This window comes from Anomaloglossus baeobatrachus, chromosome 11 (assembly GCF_048569485.1).
Source record: "Anomaloglossus baeobatrachus isolate aAnoBae1 chromosome 11, aAnoBae1.hap1, whole genome shotgun sequence".
Lineage (NCBI taxonomy): Eukaryota > Metazoa > Chordata > Amphibia > Anura > Aromobatidae > Anomaloglossus > Anomaloglossus baeobatrachus.
In genome coordinates, this window is record NC_134363.1 from 179,916,904 (window position 1) to 179,935,950 (window position 19,047).

Sequence of the window (19,047 nt, forward strand, 5' to 3'; positions counted from 1 at the left end):
AAAAGTAGAAAATCAGAACATATCACAATCAGTTCTTTAAAACCCTACTGCATGGCCGATCATACTCTACTTTTAAGATGTCACTACAAACTGCCAAAACAAAGGTAGTGATTGATATGATGGAGGTTCAGCTCCTGATCAACTCCTGATCCGGCTTCATACCTCCTTTAGGGACCCATGATGAAAACATGTCATAGGTTTTTAAAGTCAAAAATATTCTCCATGGTAATGTACGGTCACATGGACTCCTTGTAAATTGATTTCTGCTGATTATATAAAGACCTTGAGCACCGGTGTAGAGGCAGTCACCCCGTCTGTGATACAAGATTAGACAATGGATCCCAGTCCCTATAAGTTCTATTCTGAACATGGCTTTGATTCTAGACAATGTCTTGAGCATTATGTTTCAGATGACTCCGAAACAAACTTGGCTGCTGATTTCTTGGAATTTCCAATTAAAAATCTTACAAAAACTTTCACTGAGGGTATGTATTGTAACTTTTTTACTGTATGCTTACTTAGTTTTAAATAACTGAAATATAAATATATAAAAGTTTTTTAAAAAAAAACTTTTTAATGCTTCCTGACATGGTGAGTTTTCAATTTTATGCTTTTGTTTATTCCTTATCTTCTTCCAAGAAATATATACTTTTTATTTTTCAATCCGAATAGTTACAAGAATTTTTGCTTTTTGCAAGACGAGTTGTACATTTGAAGGACACCATACACTTTACACTATACGTACTTATGAAGGACACCATACACTTTACACTATACATACTTATGAAGGACACCATACACTTTACACTATACATACTTATGAAGGACACCATACACTTTACACTATACATACTTATGAAGGACAATTTGATATATTATTTTTACAGTGTTTATTGTTCAGTAAAAATTACTTAGCAATATGATTTTTAAGGCTATAGTGTGCTTACACTAGCGTATAACATCCGATGGGAGAGCTTTGGATGAGATATGTTAATAACTTTCGGCTCAAACTCTGCTGCGAGCGTGGTCCGAGTGTCATTCTACTGTGCTCCGATTCTCTCATATGTGAGAACTAGATCACATGTGCGTACAGAAGAGATATTAGTTTCTACATCTTCTCCATTGCATGTCTGCGTCTATTGGATTGCACTCTCATGACATCGGAGTGCAGTCAGATGTTTCACATGCACAAAAGACTTATATTGGTGCGCGTGAGCCGATATACTCTGATAATTGCAGCATGCAGCTATTTTTATCAGATGCTGGATTGACATGAGAAAAAAAAAGTGCTAATCAGCCCTGCTCCATAGCATTGGAGCGAGAGCTATCGGATTAAACATCGAATAGCACTATATGCTGGCTATACGCCAGTGTGAGTGCCATCTTAGCACGATAACGATGATATCAAACAAGCATAGAGCTTTTGTCTTTAAAATTTAAAAATAAAAATTTCAAATTTGTCCCCCCAAAAATTAATTTGTGTCGCCATATTCTGTGACCCGTAACATTTTTAATTTTAAGTTTTACTTAAATAGAGCTGTATGAGGGTTTGTTTTTTTCACCCGGAGCTGACATTTTTATTTATACCATTTTTGAATATATATTGTTTTGTTTGCTTCTTATTTCATTTTTTTTGGCCAAAAAGATGCAACTCTAGCGTTTGGATTATTCTTATGATTATGTACATAGTAAGTAGTATAGCATTGTATGTTGATACTATACCTGATGAAAAGTTCAAGTTTAAAACGCATTGTATGAATAAAGATCCAGAGAACATACACTCTTATGTTTACTCTTCTGCAGAGCCCAGGAATCCCCATTTTGTTCCCTGTTTGGTCTGAATAATTTACGTCTATGGCTTTGTCAGGTGGTTGCCTGATTCCTGTTTTTCACCACCAGCCTTAATATTTTTATTAAAGATATATTTAAAATTAAGTTTAAAATTTCCGATTCAGTGATGAGAGATTTAATTTAAAATAAAAGACGTGAATATTTAGAGGATCTTGAATCACATTTGCAAAACTTTCAGCTGTTAATATATCTTTTATTTTTTGGATTTTTTTTTTAATACTGCAGGTCGTATTAAAGGAGACGTCTTGATTGACTTCAGTGTTAGTGCAATAGTTTATCAATTATACACAGCCTGTGAATTTTTCAAACACATCATAATTCTGAAGATCAGAGACAGATGCATCCTGGAACTGAAGAGATGGGTGGACTCACGTACGGGAGCGTTTGATTGGCAGCATGCTGCAAAATTTCATGTGGACATAGAAGGAAAAAGGTGAAGTATTTTTCTACATTTTAGGGAAACCCCACTGTCATTGTCATTTTTGCTATTGTACAAGAGACATGAAGCAGATCTATGAAAGGCTTATGCGGGCTTTACACGTTACGATGTATCGTATGATTGCATGAGCTATCGTAACCGCCCACGTTGTTTGTGCGTCATGGGCAATTGATTGCCCGTGGTGGACAAAGTCGTAAACCCTTGTCACACACACTTACTTCCCGTGCGACCTCGCTGTGGGCAGCGAACATCCACTTCCTGAAGTGGGAGGGATGTTCGGCGTCACAGTGACGTCACAGAGCAGCCGGCCAATAGAGGCGGAGGGGCGGAGATGAGCGGGATGTAAACATTCCGCCGCCTCCTTCCTTCCACATAGCCGGTGGGACGCAGGTAAGCGATGTTCATCGTTCCCGTGGTATCACACGGAGCGACGTGTGTTGCCACAGGAATGATGAACAACCGGCGCCATGTTTCATAAACAATTTTATGAAACCTAGCGACGAGTACACGACTCACGATTTGTGATCAATACTGCGTCGCCTGGAGGTGTCACACAGGCCGACGTCGCAAGCGATGCCAGATGTGCGTCACAAAAACCGTGACCCCCGACGATCTATCGCACGATAGATTGTCTCGTGTAAAGCAAGCATAAGACAATGCGTTCTACCTACATTAATTCTGTATTTGTGTAAGGCTAGTTTCACACTTGCGTTGAACGGCATCCGTTGCATTGCGTCCTGTGACGGCTGCAGCAGATGTGTTGCATATAGTGGCACAACGGATGCAACGGATCATACAAAACAACGGAATCTGCTTTTTTTTTTTCTTTACAGTTTTACCGGCAGCAGACTATTGTGAATGATCAGCTGATCACTCACAGCAGCCGGCCGCCGGATGATCAGCTGATTGCTCACAGCAGCCAGCCTCTGGGTGATCAGCTGATCACTCACAGCAGCCGGTCGCTGGGTGTTCAGCTGATCATTCGGCCGCTGAGAATGTGTGCGGAGGGTGGAGTGCGGGGTGGGTGGAGCCAAGCGGGGCCATGGCGCTGAGAGGACATCAGTGCTGGGGACTGCATTGCTGGGGATAGGTGAGTGTGTGTGTGTGTGTGTGTGTGTGTATGTGCGTGTGTATGTGCGTGCATGCGTGCATCTGTGTGTGTGCATGTGTCTGTGTGTGTGCGTGTGTACATGCAGAGTAGAGTGTGGGAGGGGGCAGAGCCAAGCGGGGAAGTGTCGGGCTCCCTGGACACGTAGCCAGGGTAAATATCGGGAAACTAAGCAAAGCACTTTGCTTGGTTACCCGATATTTACCTTGGTTTTCAGCGTACACTGCTTCGAGCTGGCTCCTTGCACACATAGCCAGGGTAAATATCGGGGGACTAAGCAAAGTGCTTTGCTCAGTAACCCGATGTGTACCCTGGTTACGTGTGCAGGGAGCCAGAGAGAGCATGCGCAGCAAATCCTACGGATTCCGCTGCTCAAAAAACGTTACATGCTGCATTCTTTCTGCCCGGCGGAAGCAACGCAGCGTCGGCCAGCGGAAGCAATGCAGGTATAACAGTCGCAATCCGTCGCCCATACAAGTCTATGGGAAGCAGTGAAATCCTTTATCGGTTACGCTGTTTTCCAAAACGGCGGATTGCGACTGAAGAAAAACAACGCAAGTGTGAAACTAGCCTAATATTAGTTTATCAAAATCAATTTTCAGAAATCAGAAAAAAATACTTTTTTCCACACCCATCAAAATTTTATTTCATAGATGCAGTAATTTAATAATTAGCACTGTTAGTGGGCAAAGAAGGAATATGTTTTCATTGCATTTGGTCTATACATTGGAGATCTGAAGCCAGAGTCTTCCACAGCTAATCAGAAGACAGTATGAGTATATTCTCAAATCTTAAAACCTAATGCATCAGTTGTGATTGAATTCAAGTCTTTTACCTTGTCATGGATGCCAAAACATCCAGTGGAAACCATTGAGTTTTAACACCATACTAATTAATGTCAACCCCCTCCTGCCCTGTGCCTGTTTATGGGTCAAGCTCAGAAGTTGCGTCCTCTTTACTAGTGATGTGCGAGCACCACCATGCTCAGGTGTTCAGTACTTGTAACTACCATGTTTTCCTGAAAATAAGACCTCCCCTGAAAATAAGACCTAGCAGGAGTTTTCAGGGAGGCTTAAATATAAGACATCCCCCACAAATAAGACCTAGCCGCGGTCAATAATGAAGTGTCAATGCAGCGGTAAAAAAGTTAAAGACACTGCAGGACACTTCATTATAGACAACGGGCATCCCCAAAGGACAAAAGAAAGAAGATAGAAGACCCTGCAGTCATACTCACCAGACGCCGATGCTGACCGGGAGCAGGTGAGCGCATCAAGGTCCTGCAGCAGAACATACACATCAGATCACATATACACACACACACACACACACACTACAGATCGCATCCACACACTCACCGCATCCAGCGATATTGCTTGCTGCTCGATGGTGTAAGGACTTGCGACGCTGTGCACTGTGCTGTGAGCTTCCAGTATCTGCCGGATGATCACATGACCAGAAGCATGAGGTACCTTTGGCTGTTGTGAGTGTGTGAGCGCGATTGTACTGGTATGTACGATTTTGTGAGCGTGTGTGAGTGTATGTGATCGGATGTGTGAGTGTATGCGATCGGATGTGTAAGTGTATGCTGTCTGATGTGTAACTGTCTGTTCTGATGTGTGACTGTGTATTCTGATGTGTGAGTGTCGGACAGACGCAGGGGAGCACAGATGCTGGGAGATCACTGGGAGGAATGATGTGGAATCTGATGTGTGTGTGTGTGTGTGTGTGTGTCTGTATGAGTATGAGTGTGTGTGAGTGTGATGTGATCTATGTCAGTGTCAGCCAGATGCAGGGGAGGGCGGCGTGCAGCACACCTGCTGGGAGATCACAGGGAGATCTGGGAGCCAAACAGATGCCCAGGGCTGGTAAGTATGACGATCCTGGGAAGGGGGGGGTTCTGCTTTTTGTAGGGGGTAAACTTACCCTAAACCATGAATGAAAAAGAGTATAGTCCAGCAAGCAAGTCGAATAATTTTTTCTTTAAAAATATATAAATTTATTTGGTCATAGATACAACTTCATCAAGTCTGGCAGAAGTATAGAGCAGGAGGACGTGTTTCGGATATCACATCCTTATTCTGTCTCAAGGATGGAGACAGAATAAGGATGTGATATCCGAAACACGTCCTACTGCTCTATACTTCTGCCAGACTTGATGAAGTTGTATCTCTGACCAAATAAATTTATATATTTTTAAAGAAAAAATTATTCGACTTGCTTGCTGGACTATACTCTTTTTTATTCATCTGATAATCTTGGAGCTTGGCTTCCTCCTCCTTAGTCCGTGCACAGTCAGGATTCCTGGTCTCCAGAAAAGGAACAAGTGAGCTGGACTTTTTCCGATTATTACCCTCAACCATGTCTCCTCGAGAATAAGACACCCCCTGAAAATAAGACCTAGTGCTTTTTTCAGAGCAAAAAAATATACAAGACAGTGTATTATTTTTGGGAAAACAGAGTAGTGATGAGCGGGCACTACCATGCTCGGGTGTTCAGTACTTGTAACTAGTGAAGTGCGAGCACTACGATGCTCAAGTGCTCAGCACTTCTAACTAGTGATGTGTGAGCACTACCATGCTAAGGTACTCTGTACTCATAACTAGTGATGAGTGAGTACTACCATGCTCAGGTGCTCAGCACTTCTAACTAGTGATGAGCAGGCACTACTATGCTCAGGTGCACTGTACTCACAATTAGTGATGAGTAAGCACTACCATGCTCATGTGCTCAGCACTTCTAACTAGTGATGTTTGAGCACTACCATGCTCGGGGTCTCCGTACTCGTAACTAGTGATGGGCGAGCACTACCATGCTCAGGTGCTCGGTATTTGTAACTAGTGATGAGCGGGAACTACCATGCTCAGGTGCTCGTTAATCGTAACTAGGGATGAGCGGGCACTACCATGTTCAGGTGCTCAGTACTCGTAACTGGTGATGAGCAGGCACTACCATGCTCAGGTGCTCAGTACTCGTAACTAGTGATGAGCAGGCACTACCATGCTCGGGTGCTCAGTACTGGTAACTAGTGATGAGCGAGCACTACCATGCTCGGGTGCTCAGTACTCGTAGTAACTAGTGATGAGCGAGCACTACCATGCTCAGGTGCTCAGTACTCGTAACTAGTGATGAGCGAGCACTACCATGCTCGGGTGCTCAGTACTGGTAACTAGTGATGAGCGGGTACTACCATGCTCAGGTGCTCAGTACTGGTAACTAGTGATGAGCGGGCACTACCATGCTCGGGTGCTCAGTACTGGTAACTATTGATGAGCGAGCACTACCATGCTCAGGTGCTCAGTACTCATAAGCGGGCACTACCATGCTCAGGTGCTCAGTACTGATAACTAGTGACGAGCGAGCACTACCATGCTTGGGTGCTCAGTACTGGTAACTAGTGATGAGCGAGCACTACCATCCTCGGGTGCTCAGTACTCGTAACTAGTGATGAGCGGGCACTACCATGCTCGGGTGCTCAGTACTGGTAACTAGTGATGAGCGAGCACTACCATCCTCGGGTGCTCAATACTTGTAACTAGTGATGAGCGGGCATTACCATGCTCAGGTGCTCAATACTCGTAACTAACGATGAGCGGGCACTACCATGCTCAGGTGCTCGGTACTGGTAACTAGTGATCAGCGAGCATTACCATGCTCGGGTGCTCTGTACTCTTAACTAGTGATGAGTGAGCACTACCATGCTCGGGTGCTTGGTACTCATAATGAGCAGGTAGGATTCTCGGATGGACTTAACTTGGGTACCAAGCATAATGGAAGTTAATGGGAAACTCAAGAATTTTTCCGGAAGATCTTCTGGAAAAATGCTACAATTTCTTGTTACCTTCCATTATACTTGATATTCAAGTCAAATAAAAAGAAACGTTACCAGTTTGGTATTGTTATAATCATACTGACTTGGAGATGCAAGTTCCCGGATCACTTTTACTGCACAATAAATTTCACAAAAGCGAAACAAAAAAAAAATAGGAAATTGTTTATTTTTCACCATCTAACAGCTCTTCGAATTTTTTTCCTTATTTTCAGTATGTCGCGGGCGGGGAGGAGGGTGGCAACGCTGCGCTCTCCCACTGCTCGGGTCCGGCCGCCGCTGCTCTGCTGCTGCTCGGTGGCTCGAGCGATGGGCCGGATCCCGGGGACTCGAGCGGCGCTCCTCGCCCGTGAGTGAAAGGGGGTTTGGTGTTGGGGATATGGTTATTGTCCGTGACGCCACCCACGGTTGTGATGATTTTAGTGACACCACCGCTGCTCTGAACGCGGATCCCGGGAGCGGTGACTGGAGCAGCTAAGTTGTTAGTCCTCCCCTCCGTGGGTAGGGGGTTGATGGTCCCGGGGCCCGGTGATGGGGTAAGACAGGATGTCAGGCGGGTTATGGGGCCTAATGAGGTGCAGGGACGCGGGGGCAGCGCTGTGCCGTACGGCACTGTGGTACTCACTCAGCCTGAGACATTGACACAGTTCACGGTAAAACACACGGCTGGAAAGACGGTTCCCACGGACGGCTGCTGTTGCTTTTCCCCGATAGTTGACGGTGACTGTCTCTTTCCCTGCACCTAGTACTTCTGTTGGTATCGATGGGTTCCCACCGGTAACCCGCTCCCCGGCCTGGATATGGGCCGGAGGAGCCCCTCTTTGCCCGCAGGCGCTGGCCCTGAGAAACTGGTGCCTTGGCGGTGGCGGTGTTTCTCCCACACGGTTGGACTTTTGCCTTCAATCGGTACTTGGTTGTTTGGAAACCCGGAGGTCCCCTTCACTGACGGATTTGGCAAATTACGGCGACTCCAAGCCTTGCCAGGATCCGAAAGGCCCCTGCCAATGGTGCTGGCCTCACTTTGTGTACCGCTCCGGTACCGCCGGGCCACCACCCGTCCACAGTCCTTTCGGCAACTCCGATCAGCCACTCCTGCAGACGGTCACCGCCATCTGCTAACCTTGCTGTCACTGTCCGGGGCACACACCCGGACGCTCTCAGTCAGTTTTTGCTTGCTCTACTGCCACTTTACTCCTCACACTTCCACTTCCCTAGCTTAACTAAACTTTTCCCGCCTCCAGGACTGTGAACTCCTCGGTGGGTGGAGACCAACCGCCTGGCTCCACCCCCTTGTGTGAACATCAGCCCCTGGAGGAAGGCAACAAGGATTTTTGGGTCTAGCTTTGGTGTACCTAACCGGGGTGTAGGGTGTGGTGATGTAGTTACCTGTGACCCCTGGCTTGCCCAGGGCGTCACATTCCCCCTTAGCAAAATGCAGACTGTCCGCGGGCTGCCCGTCCAACACCGGTTTTATTTTTCTGAAAAAGATAAGAAAAACAATACAAGTAGAAGAACATCATCCCACAACGGGAGGCACTTTTCTTAAACGTTACGGTAACAGTTTCAAACGGTTAACGGTCACGGCTTCCGCTCTCACCCACCCAAGCAACCTGGCCCTTATGCTGCCCCTAAGAAACAGGCAGCACCCCTTGACCCCAGTCCTGCACCAAGTTACCCGAGCGGGATCTGTCCTTTCCAGGGGACCCACGTCCATGGGGAGCCCCTAGAACCCCCAGAGGAATGCCAACGGTTCCTGTGGTGGCTGGGCCCCAGCCTGCTCCACTGCAGGCCCTTCCTCCAATCTGCCTCTCCGGAGGCGGCAACGGTCGGAAGCTGTAACAAACATTTTTATTTACAACCCACTAATGTTTGTGGTTGCCCTGCAAGTTCACGGGCTTGTCCTTAAGGAGGCCCTTACGCAACTTTTCAAACGGTCCCCACGGGGACAACGGTGCCGGCAACGGCCGGTTTCAATCACAGTTGCAAATCAGGTGACTTTCACGGTTCCATTTCCTTATCATCTTTCAAAACTTTACAACACAAACAGGTGGTCCCAACGGGGACGGGGACAACGGTGCTCCGCTGCCCTTACTCCGAATTCTCTGAGGGGGCAGCCCCATCTTCCGCCACCAGTGCATCAAACATGCAGTGACATGCTGGCTGACAGGGCTGCCCGATATCCATTCCCACCGTTTCGCGCAGTGTAGTACACCAACGGTTCTCCCACGTAGCGGAGACGCTCACTTGCCGCCTCACTTCCAGGGGTAGGCTCAGCATCGGAGCTGGAGTCACTTTCACTTGTTTCTGCGTCAGGCGGATTGCCGCCAGCTGCCGCAGCCTCCGGGCTTCCAGCATCCAGCACATCTGGTCCCTCGGGAATACAGGGGCGTGGGTCCGTTACCCGCTCCTCCGAATCTTCCCCCACCTTGCGTCTCCGCATAGCGGCCACCACGTCCGCCAAGTCGGTCTCCCACTCCTCCCAGAGGAGCTGCATGTGGGCCTGCAGACGGCTACTCAGCGGGACAGTCCGGTCCCTCAGCCACATCGCCGTGCCGGGTGCGGGAGCGTCCTCGTTGGTAGTCGGACTGTGCATTTTGGGCAATAAAGGCTTCCAGGAACACAGTATCGCTGCAGAGACTTGGCGTCCCCGCTTTTATAGCCGTGGCTACATTCGATCAGTCGCCATTTCGTCCCCCTTAGCCTCTTTCCGGCCCCTCCTCTATCGGAGCGGGGTTTTGGCCTTCGCGCCTCCACTACTCGAGAAAACGCTCGAGCGGGAACTTTCCGCACCAAAGATGGCGGCTTCTGAAATTTTCCGGACGGACACCTCCGGCGGTCACACAAGGCGCACTTCCACCAATCGGTAGAACGGTAGGATCCTGTTCGTGACGCCAAGTTGTCGTGGGCGGGGAGGAGGGTGGCAACGCTGCGCTCTCCCACTGCTCGGGTCCGGCCGCCGCTGCTCTGCGGCTGCTGCTCGGTGGCTCGAGCGATGGGCCGGATCCCGGGGACTCGAGCGGCGCTCCTCGCCCGTGAGTGAAAGGGGGTTTGGTGTTGGGGATATGGTTATTGTCCGTGACGCCACCCACGGTTGTGGTGATTTTAGTGACACCACCGCTGCTCTGATCGGGATCCCGGGAGCGGTGACTGGAGCAGCTAAGTTGTTAGTCCTCCCCTCCGTGAGTAGGGGGTTGATGGTCCCGGGGCCCGGTGATGGGGTAGGACAGGATGTCAGGCGGGTTATGGGGCCTGATGAGGTGAAGGGACGCGGGGGCAGCGCTGTGCCGTACGGCACTGTGGTACTCACTCAGCCTGAGACGTTGACACAGTTCACGGTAAAACACACGGCTGGAAAGACGGTTCCCACGGACGGCTGCTGTTGCTTTTCCCCGATAGTTGACGGTGACTGTCTCTTTCCCTGCACCTAGTACTTCTGTTGGTATTGATGGGTTCCCACCGGTAACCCGCTCCCCGGCCTGGATATGGGCCGTAGGAGCCCCTCTTTGCCCAAAGGCGCTGGCCCTGAGAAACTGGTGCCTTGGCAGTGGCGGTGTTTCTCCCACACGGTTGGACTTTTGCCTTCAATCGGGACTTGGTTGTTTGGAAATCCTGAGGCCCCTTCACTGACGGATTTGGCAAATTACGGCGACTCCAAGCCTTGCCAGAATCCGAAAGGCCCCTGCCAATGGTGCTGGCCTCACTTTGTGTACCGCTCCGGTACCGCCGGGCCACCACCCGTCCACGGTCCTTTCGGCAACTCCGATCATCCACTCCTGCAGACGGTCACCGCCGTCTGCTAACCTTTCTGTCACTGTCCGGGGCACACACTCGGACGCTCTCAGTCAGTTTTTGCTTGCTCTACTGCCACTTTACTCCTCACACTTCCACTTCCCTAGCTTAACTAAACTTTTCCCGCCTCCAGGACTGTGAACTCCTCGGTGGATGGAGACCAACCGCCTGGCTCCACCCCCTGGTGTGAACATCAGCCCCTGGAGGAAGGCAACAAGGATTTTTGGGTCTAGCTTTGGTGTACCTAACCGGGGTGTAGGGTGTGGTGATGTAGTTACCTGTGACCCCTGGCTTGCCCAGGGCGTCACAAGTACATAATACGATACAAAGAATAGGGACATACAAAACTACAACCTGTCCCATAAAAAAATCCTCATACAACTTTGTCCACTGAAAAAAACGGTTGTTGGAAAGAGGAGGAAAAAGCAAACATTTTTTAAAAAAATTGACTAGCCATTAAGGGGTTAAGTGTGTGACAATACTTACCTTAATTTTTCTATTTCTTTCAGTGAACATTTTCAGGACATAGAAGAAAAAGTCAGATCGGCTGCTCAACATATTGTGAAATGTGATCTTGCAAAAGAAAATATATTAGATCCGATGGTCTTACCTCCAGCAGATTGTGTCCTCACTTTTTGGCTTATGGGTATAATCAGCAAAGATCAAGATGAATATGTGAGAAATCTCGGGAAGATCTCAAGGTTGCTGAAGCCTGGAGGACACATTATACAATGTGGGATGTTAGGTGCAACATATTTCACAGTTGGGAAAGACAAACTCCATTCCATGAATTATGATGAGGATTTTATAAAGAAGGCTCTGGTTGAAGCAGATTTTGTTATTGATCATGTTGATGTTAAGGAAAGAACGTCTGTGAGTGACCTCACTGACTATAAGAAAGTCCTATTCATTGCAGCTCACAAGGAAAAGTAGATCTGAGTAGAAACATGTCTCTCTTGTCTTGTCTAGCTCCATTTCTAGAATTTTTTAGATTTTTATTTTCCCCACTATAGCTTCTCATAAGCCAGATCAGATCCCACACTTTGCACTGACGAGGGGCAATCACCCCGAAACACCATATCTGCAACTTGGGGTTCTGATCTGGTATAAATCCTAAGTCATATGAAAAGGCTTGTTTAAAAGGCCCCTTTTGACTTTTAGGATTGCTGCTTCCAATAGGTGGCGCAAGAGTTTGTCTCTTTCCTGGAGAGACAATTAGAATTTCTTAGTAAAGCTTTACACAGAGTTTCATCAATTGTCATATCATCCTGTATATGTTCTAGAAATTTACAATGAAGAGATATTCTCAAGGTGTCTTTTGAGTAGCTCATAGCTATGTGGTCTCTTTACTCTCTAATTACTTGGGAGGTGGGCAATACTCCTTGAGTGTCAGTTCTGTTCAAGAGCTCCTCCTGCTAGATACTTTAACAGTTCTGAGTCTACACAAATCACTATATTTACATACAGAGATAAGAGAGCCTTTGAATAGGCATAAAGGCCACTTCACACATAACGAGATCGCTAACGACGTCGTTGCTACGTCACAGTTTCTATGATGAAACAACGACTTCACCAGCGATCTCGTTATGCTTGACACATACCAACGATCCGCCCCCTGATGTGAGACTGTTGGTCGCTGCTGAATGTCCTGGGCCATTTTTGGCTCGTTGGAGTCCTGCTCGGCAGGATGGATCTGTAAGTTTGACACCTACCAATGATCTCATTAATGACCTAGATGAGAACTTAAAGTGTGACACGTAGGTGTGTAGGTGCGTCACCTTTTCCGCGCCCCCTCTGCACTGATTGGTTGGCGCTGAGAACAGTACTGCGTTCTGATTGGGTATCGCTTCATGCTTTGTTCCTTTTTGAGCCTTGCTTTGAGGATAGAACCTGCGACTACACCCGGATTTATTCGTACTTTGTTTCCGATTGGAAACGAAGGAGGGATGAATCCGGGTGCAGATGCAGCTTCAATCCAAAAAGCAAGCAAGCAACCGGGAACAAAGTACGAATGAATTTGGGTGGAGTCGCAGGTTCTATCCTTAAAGCAAGACTCAAAAAGGGACAAAGGATGAAGCGATACAAAGTTGCCTTCTAGGCCAGCTGCCTAATCAGAACGCAGTATTGGCCACCAATCAGAGCGGAGCGGTGTGGAAAAGGCGACGCATATGCATACCTACGTGGCTTACAGCGTCAAACACTACACCCCTATTTGAGGTCGGAATCGTTACATAGCTGCTGTGTGACAGAGTCCCAATGACCAACGAGATCGTTATTCAGGTCACTGCATCGTTACTAAAGTCGTTGGGACAATGACTGTGTGACATCTCACCAACGATTTAACAACGAACCGGAAACTGTGACGTAGTAACGATCTTGTTAACAATTTCGTTATGTGTGACTGGACCTTAAGGCTCAGGACAGATCTGGAAATGGGGGCTGAGGGATTGTGATTTGCAGGATTGATAAGAGCATTATAGTCAGGAACTAAGAGGGAGGAAGAGAAGGAGTTGAGTCGGTATTTCTCCTATATACAAATCAAATGCCAGGAGAGAGCTGACAGTTGTATTGGGGGGAAGCAAAGTTAATTTTAAAGCTGTTTTTAATCAACAGATCTTGGAATAAAAACAAAATTCCCCAATTGCATGCATTTTAAAAAAAATGGAGATAATCTTATAAATGTGTCCCTGCTATGTACTGTGTAATAGCTGTGTCTGACCATACAGGACATGGTCTGATCATACCACATCTCCTGGGAAAAGATACTGTGGAAGAGAGAGCGCAATAGGGTCTTACCTGGTAAGGATATCAGACAAAGAAGGATTCCGGTACACTCACCTTTTCAGGTTCTGAACATCACAACCCCTATGCAGCACATCTGATGGTGGTATCAGCCGCAGCCCCAAGATGTAGAGCATGTGATATGTTGTAGAAGGAAATCGGGTATATACTGCGATTTCTTCCTTCGATGTCCTGAGCAAGGAGATGGATGTCTCTGAAATGCGTAGACCTGTACGAACAATAAATGAATCATATTAATATTATATTGAGTATCAGAGCAGTATATACCCGATTTCCTTCCACGTCATACTACATATATCCTGAGAAGGAGAGGAGACAAAAAACAGTACACAGTTAACATAGCACGAGATCACAGCTAATTCTTTCTGTGACGTAAAGCATCTCTCTGCCTGTTTTTGCAATAACCTTTACCTCAAAGAAAGAATAATTTCTGATTCCATGCTGTAATGTCTGTATATTTTTTTTTTTATTTCCTCTACTGCCCAGGAGATGTGGTATGATTATACAATGTCCTTTTACGATTGTAGCTGAAGAGATGAAGGGGTTAAACACAGTGCTACTGGAGCAATAGACCAGACAGGATAAGATCAATAGTGATCTTTATTTTTCTATGCATTTTGGAGACTATATCTCTTTCTTTAGAATACCTTTGGTAATCTGTGATTTTTTTTTGGATCCTGATGAAGGAGACATAGTTTTCGAAACGTGCAATAAAATAAAGATCACTATTCATTTTATAATGTTTAGTCTATTGCTACAGCAGTGCAGTGTTTAACTCCTATATCTATTCATCTATGATCTACTATCCATGGTTTGAAAGCTTTTATGGTGGTTGTGACTATCTCACAATCTCCCCAGGTGAGCAACTCCGATATAGTCTCTTATCCATCCAACAAGGATAAGACTCCATATGCGCCTTTTGTCTTTTCAGCAAAATTGTTAGCTTGACTGTCCCTGAACAGTCAGACACAGCCATTACACAGTACATAGCAGGGATATGTATACATTTTTTCAACAAATCAAAATGGGTAAATTATAATTATCCAAAAATTAATTAAAATGATCTTTGTTCATGGGAAAACACCTTTAAGAGCTCACTCCTCTCCTGCAATGTAGCTATAGCAATACTTGACTAGGCTTTGGTTGCCAAACTCATTGGAAACAAGCTGTTTACTATGTAAGATAAAAGCTCTGAAATATGTGGAATATCATGTATCTCAGAGAATAAACATTTACAACATCTTTTTTGTTACTAGCAAGTATGTTTAGCTGAAAGCATTTTGCACGAGGGCTATGGCATCTATGAAAGCTTTATATCTCTTCTCTTGAATCATCTTCTGAGCTGGTTTATGACCCACTAAATAATCTTTAAATTAGTTCAGAAGAAGACAGATGGGGGTTACAGCCCATGCTATTAGAGAAGCTTGCTGATAAATTTTACTAATGACTCATTTTGTAGCTGTCTATGTACTATAATGCATAGAAGCTAAATTGTCCACCATGTTTAATGAAACCCTGTTGTGAAATATTTTTGCCAAAAAATACCTGCATTAAATTATAACGTGCTTCAAAGGTGTCCAAATTAACAAGAGTTATGGATTAAACATAATAAATATATTGGGAACCTCTTTCTTTATTAAATCTTTCTGTCAAATAATAATATTTCCTTGATCTAGCATGACATCATGGAAGATTCACATTTTGGGATCAGTTTCTTTACAATCATTCTTTGTTTCTATATGATTTATATGAATAATTAAATAAAATCAGATAAATCACTTTTTTCTGTTTGTGTCCTTTACTAGAATGGAATCTTTATTTCTTACTTGCTCAATATATTTTATAAACTTTGATTTATCATATGACCTCTTAGCTTCTTTATGACAAATATGCTCACCCTATCTAGAACCTTTGTCTTGATTTTTTTTGTCCAGCCTTTTCGTTCTCAAACCATTACAGTGCCTACAAGTAGTATTCAACCCCCTGCAGATTTAGCAGGTTTGATAAGATGCAAATAAGTTAGAGCCTGCAAACTTCAAACAAGAGCAGGATTTATTAACAGATGCATAAATCTTACAAACCAACAAGTTATGTTGCTCAGTTAAATTTTAATAAATTTTCAACATAAAAGTGTGGGTCAATTATTATTCAACCCCTAGGTTTAATATTTTGTGGAATAACCCTTGTTTGCAATTACAGCTAATAATCGTCTTTTATAAGACCTGATCAGGCCGGCACAGGTCTCTGGAGTTATCTTGGCCCACTCCTCCATGCAGATCTTCTCCAAGTTATCTAGGTTCTTTGGGTGTCTCATGTGCACTTTAATCTTGAGCTCCTTCCACAAGTTTTCAATTGGGTTAAGGTCAGGAGACTGACTAGGCCACTGCAACACCTTGATTTTTTCCCTCTTGAACCAGGCCTTGGTTTTCTTGGCTGTGTGCTTTGGGTCGTTGTCTTGTTGGAAGATGAAATGACGACCCATCTTAAGATCCTTGATGGAGGAGCGGAGGTTCTTGGCCAAAATCTCCAGGTAGGCCGTGCTATCCATCTTCCCATGGATGCGAACCAGATGGCTAGGCCCCTTGGCTGAGAAACAGCCCCACAGCATGATGCTGCCACCACCATGCTTGACTGTAGGGATGGTATTCTTGGGGTCGTATGCAGTGCCATCCAGTCTCCAAACGTCACGTGTGTGGTTGGCACCAAAGATCTCGATCTTGGTCTCATCAGACCAGAGAACCTTGAACCAGTCTGTCTCAGAGTCCTCCAAGTGATCATGAGCAAACTGTAGACGAGCCTTGACATGACGCTTTGAAAGTAAAGGTACCTTACGGACTCGTTTGGAATGGAGACCATTGCGGTGGAGTACGTTACTTATGGTATTGACTGACACCAATGTCCCCACTGCCATGAGATCTTCCCGGAGCTCCTTCCTTGTTGTCCTTGGGTTAGCCTTGACTCTTCGGACAAGCCTGGCCTCGGCACGGGTGGAAACTTTCAAAGGCTGTTCAGGCCGTGGAAGGCTAACAGTAGTTCCATAAGCCTTCCACTTTCGGATGATGCACCCAACAGTGGAGACAGGTAGGCCCAACTCCTTGGAAAGGGTTTTGTACCCCTTGCCAGCCTTGTGACCCTCCACGATCTTGTCTCTGATGGCCTTGGAATGCTCCTTTGTCTTTCCCATGTTGACCAAGTATGAGTGCTGTTCACAAGTTTGGGGAGGGTCTTAATTAGTCAAAAAAGGCTGGAAAAAGAGATAATTAATCCAAACATGTGAAGCTCATTGTTCTTTGTGCCTGAAATACTTCTTAATACTTTAGGGGAACCAAACAGAATTCTTGTGGTTTGAGGGGTTGAATAATAAATGACCCTCTGAATAAACTTTTCACAATTTAAAAAAAAAAATAAAAAAAGAAATAACATTATTTTTTGCTGCAGTGCATTTCACACTTCCATGTTGATCTACAGTCCAAATGTTACAATGCCAAGTTAATTCCGAATGTGTAAACCTGCTAAATCTGCAGGGGGTTGAATACTACTTGTAGGCACTGTACATCTTACATTATTCATTTATGTGCTTATGAAGCCCATGTTGAAAATAGACATGATCGTTGTACCCATAGCGGTACCCCATAATTCCCATACCTGAACAAAATATATTTTATAAACTTTGATTTCTCATATGACCTCTTAGCTTCTTTATGCCAACTGTGCTTACCATATTTAGCGCCGTTGTCTTGTTTTTGTCTCCAGCCTGTTCTTTCTCAACCATAACATCTTACATTATTCATTTATGTGTTTATGAAGACCATGTTGAAAATAGACATGACTATTGTACCCATAGCGGTACTACATAATGCCCATACCTGTACAAAATGTATCTAAATCTATAAATAATTTTAGTTTATATGAGAAAAAAACTGATGAATTAAATGAATTAAAATAACATTTACCTTATGGCAGTAAAGTAAATCTTTCCCACTAAAAACTCATACTTTCTTAGGATTCATTCCATTTTTTCATGCAATATAACTGAAAAAAATAGAAATTCTTATGATTACTGTAAATCTTGTCAGAGATACATGAATATACATCATTACTCGTTATACATCATGCAAATATTGTTAGTTATTTTGATCTTGTAACAATTTAGTAGTAGCATTTTTGGAGCTTTGGAGTTTTGGCAGAACTAAAAAGTCCTTGCTTGAGCTTTGACAATGTTTATATTTATTTTAAGGGGCAAATATAATAAAATTATAAAAAAATAAATAAACTGTCGTGAAGTTGCAACTTTTTAAAGAACTTACTCAGGACTTTTTATTTTTTTTACTGTGGGCCTATAATTTAACTGGCAGTTAATTGCTAACTGTCTGTTGTGCCCAGTGCCGATCTCCACCACCGCAGAGCAGTCACAGACCATTCTTGCCAGCGATTCAGCTGCTCCACATCAATAGAGCAGCTTATGCTCTTCCAAACTGAGTTGTCAATAGTGCGTAACTGCTGATGTCCTGCTGATTGACAATTAGGTCCCCGCGGTTAGGCTTTGGGGAGTCGGATGCCAATCACCAGAGGAAACTTCAGAACCACCAGACAGAGCAGTGACTATTTTATGAAGGTGGAGGTTGTCCAGAAATATAACAGGCAGGTAGCTAACAACCACCTGCCTCTTAGTTCTTAGACTCATAGTAAAAACAGATAAATAGCCCCAGATAACCCTTTTAAGCATTAAGCAGCACTGTAATTTTCAGCAACATAAATATTTCTTATCTAACAGCCTATTGTACCCACACTGATCTAGTATTGATGACATACCCAAGGAAAGAGACTGAAAATGAAATATAGTTACTACTTTTTGATACTATGTTTCAATATCAGTCTGCACCTATTCACATTGGAAAGATAGGATGTGCCATCAGTCTTTTTCTTAGATTATAGAGTTATGCCTTCTGATTGAGCACTCCTGGTTCTTCAACCTCAGGCTATTTTAATTCTCCATGTCCAGGTTCCTGTACGCCCATATATTACTTGTTTTTTTAACTCAAAAAGAGGCATTAGTTTGATAGGGACTCCACAAAAATTAGGTCACCTTGCCGCTAGCTGTTGGGCTCACATAAAACTGTCCAATTTTGTGTGCTAAGTATCTCAATTTTTATGTTTTTTTCATAGCACTAATGCAAGTCTATATTCCCATATTCATTGATCCACATATCTTAGCACAACAGAGTGCAC

At 44.8% G+C, this 19,047-nt stretch overlaps 1 protein-coding gene across 1 annotated transcript; it reads left to right on the forward strand.

The window, feature by feature from the left end:
• Positions 1 to 314: 314 nt before the first annotated feature.
• LOC142255691 (indolethylamine N-methyltransferase-like) lies at positions 315 to 15,600 on the forward strand. The gene is made up of 3 exons (XM_075327138.1): positions 315 to 485; positions 2,077 to 2,284; positions 11,526 to 15,600. Exons 1-3 carry the CDS (start codon positions 335 to 337, stop codon positions 11,947 to 11,949), a joined length of 783 nt encoding a protein of 260 aa, XP_075183253.1. The 5' UTR covers positions 315 to 334; the 3' UTR covers positions 11,950 to 15,600.
• The last annotated feature ends 3,447 nt before the right edge of the window (positions 15,601 to 19,047 follow it).

Coding starts and splice junctions, on each gene's coding strand:
- LOC142255691 (XM_075327138.1), top strand. CDS start 335: ATGGATCCCAGTCCCTATAAGTTCTATTCTGAACATGGCTTTGATTCT. Junction 486..2,076: donor TACAAAAACTTTCACTGAGG/GTATGTATTGTA, acceptor TTAATACTGCAG/GTCGTATTAAAGGAGACGTC. Junction 2,285..11,525: donor GTGGACATAGAAGGAAAAAG/GTGAAGTATTTT, acceptor TATTTCTTTCAG/TGAACATTTTCAGGACATAG.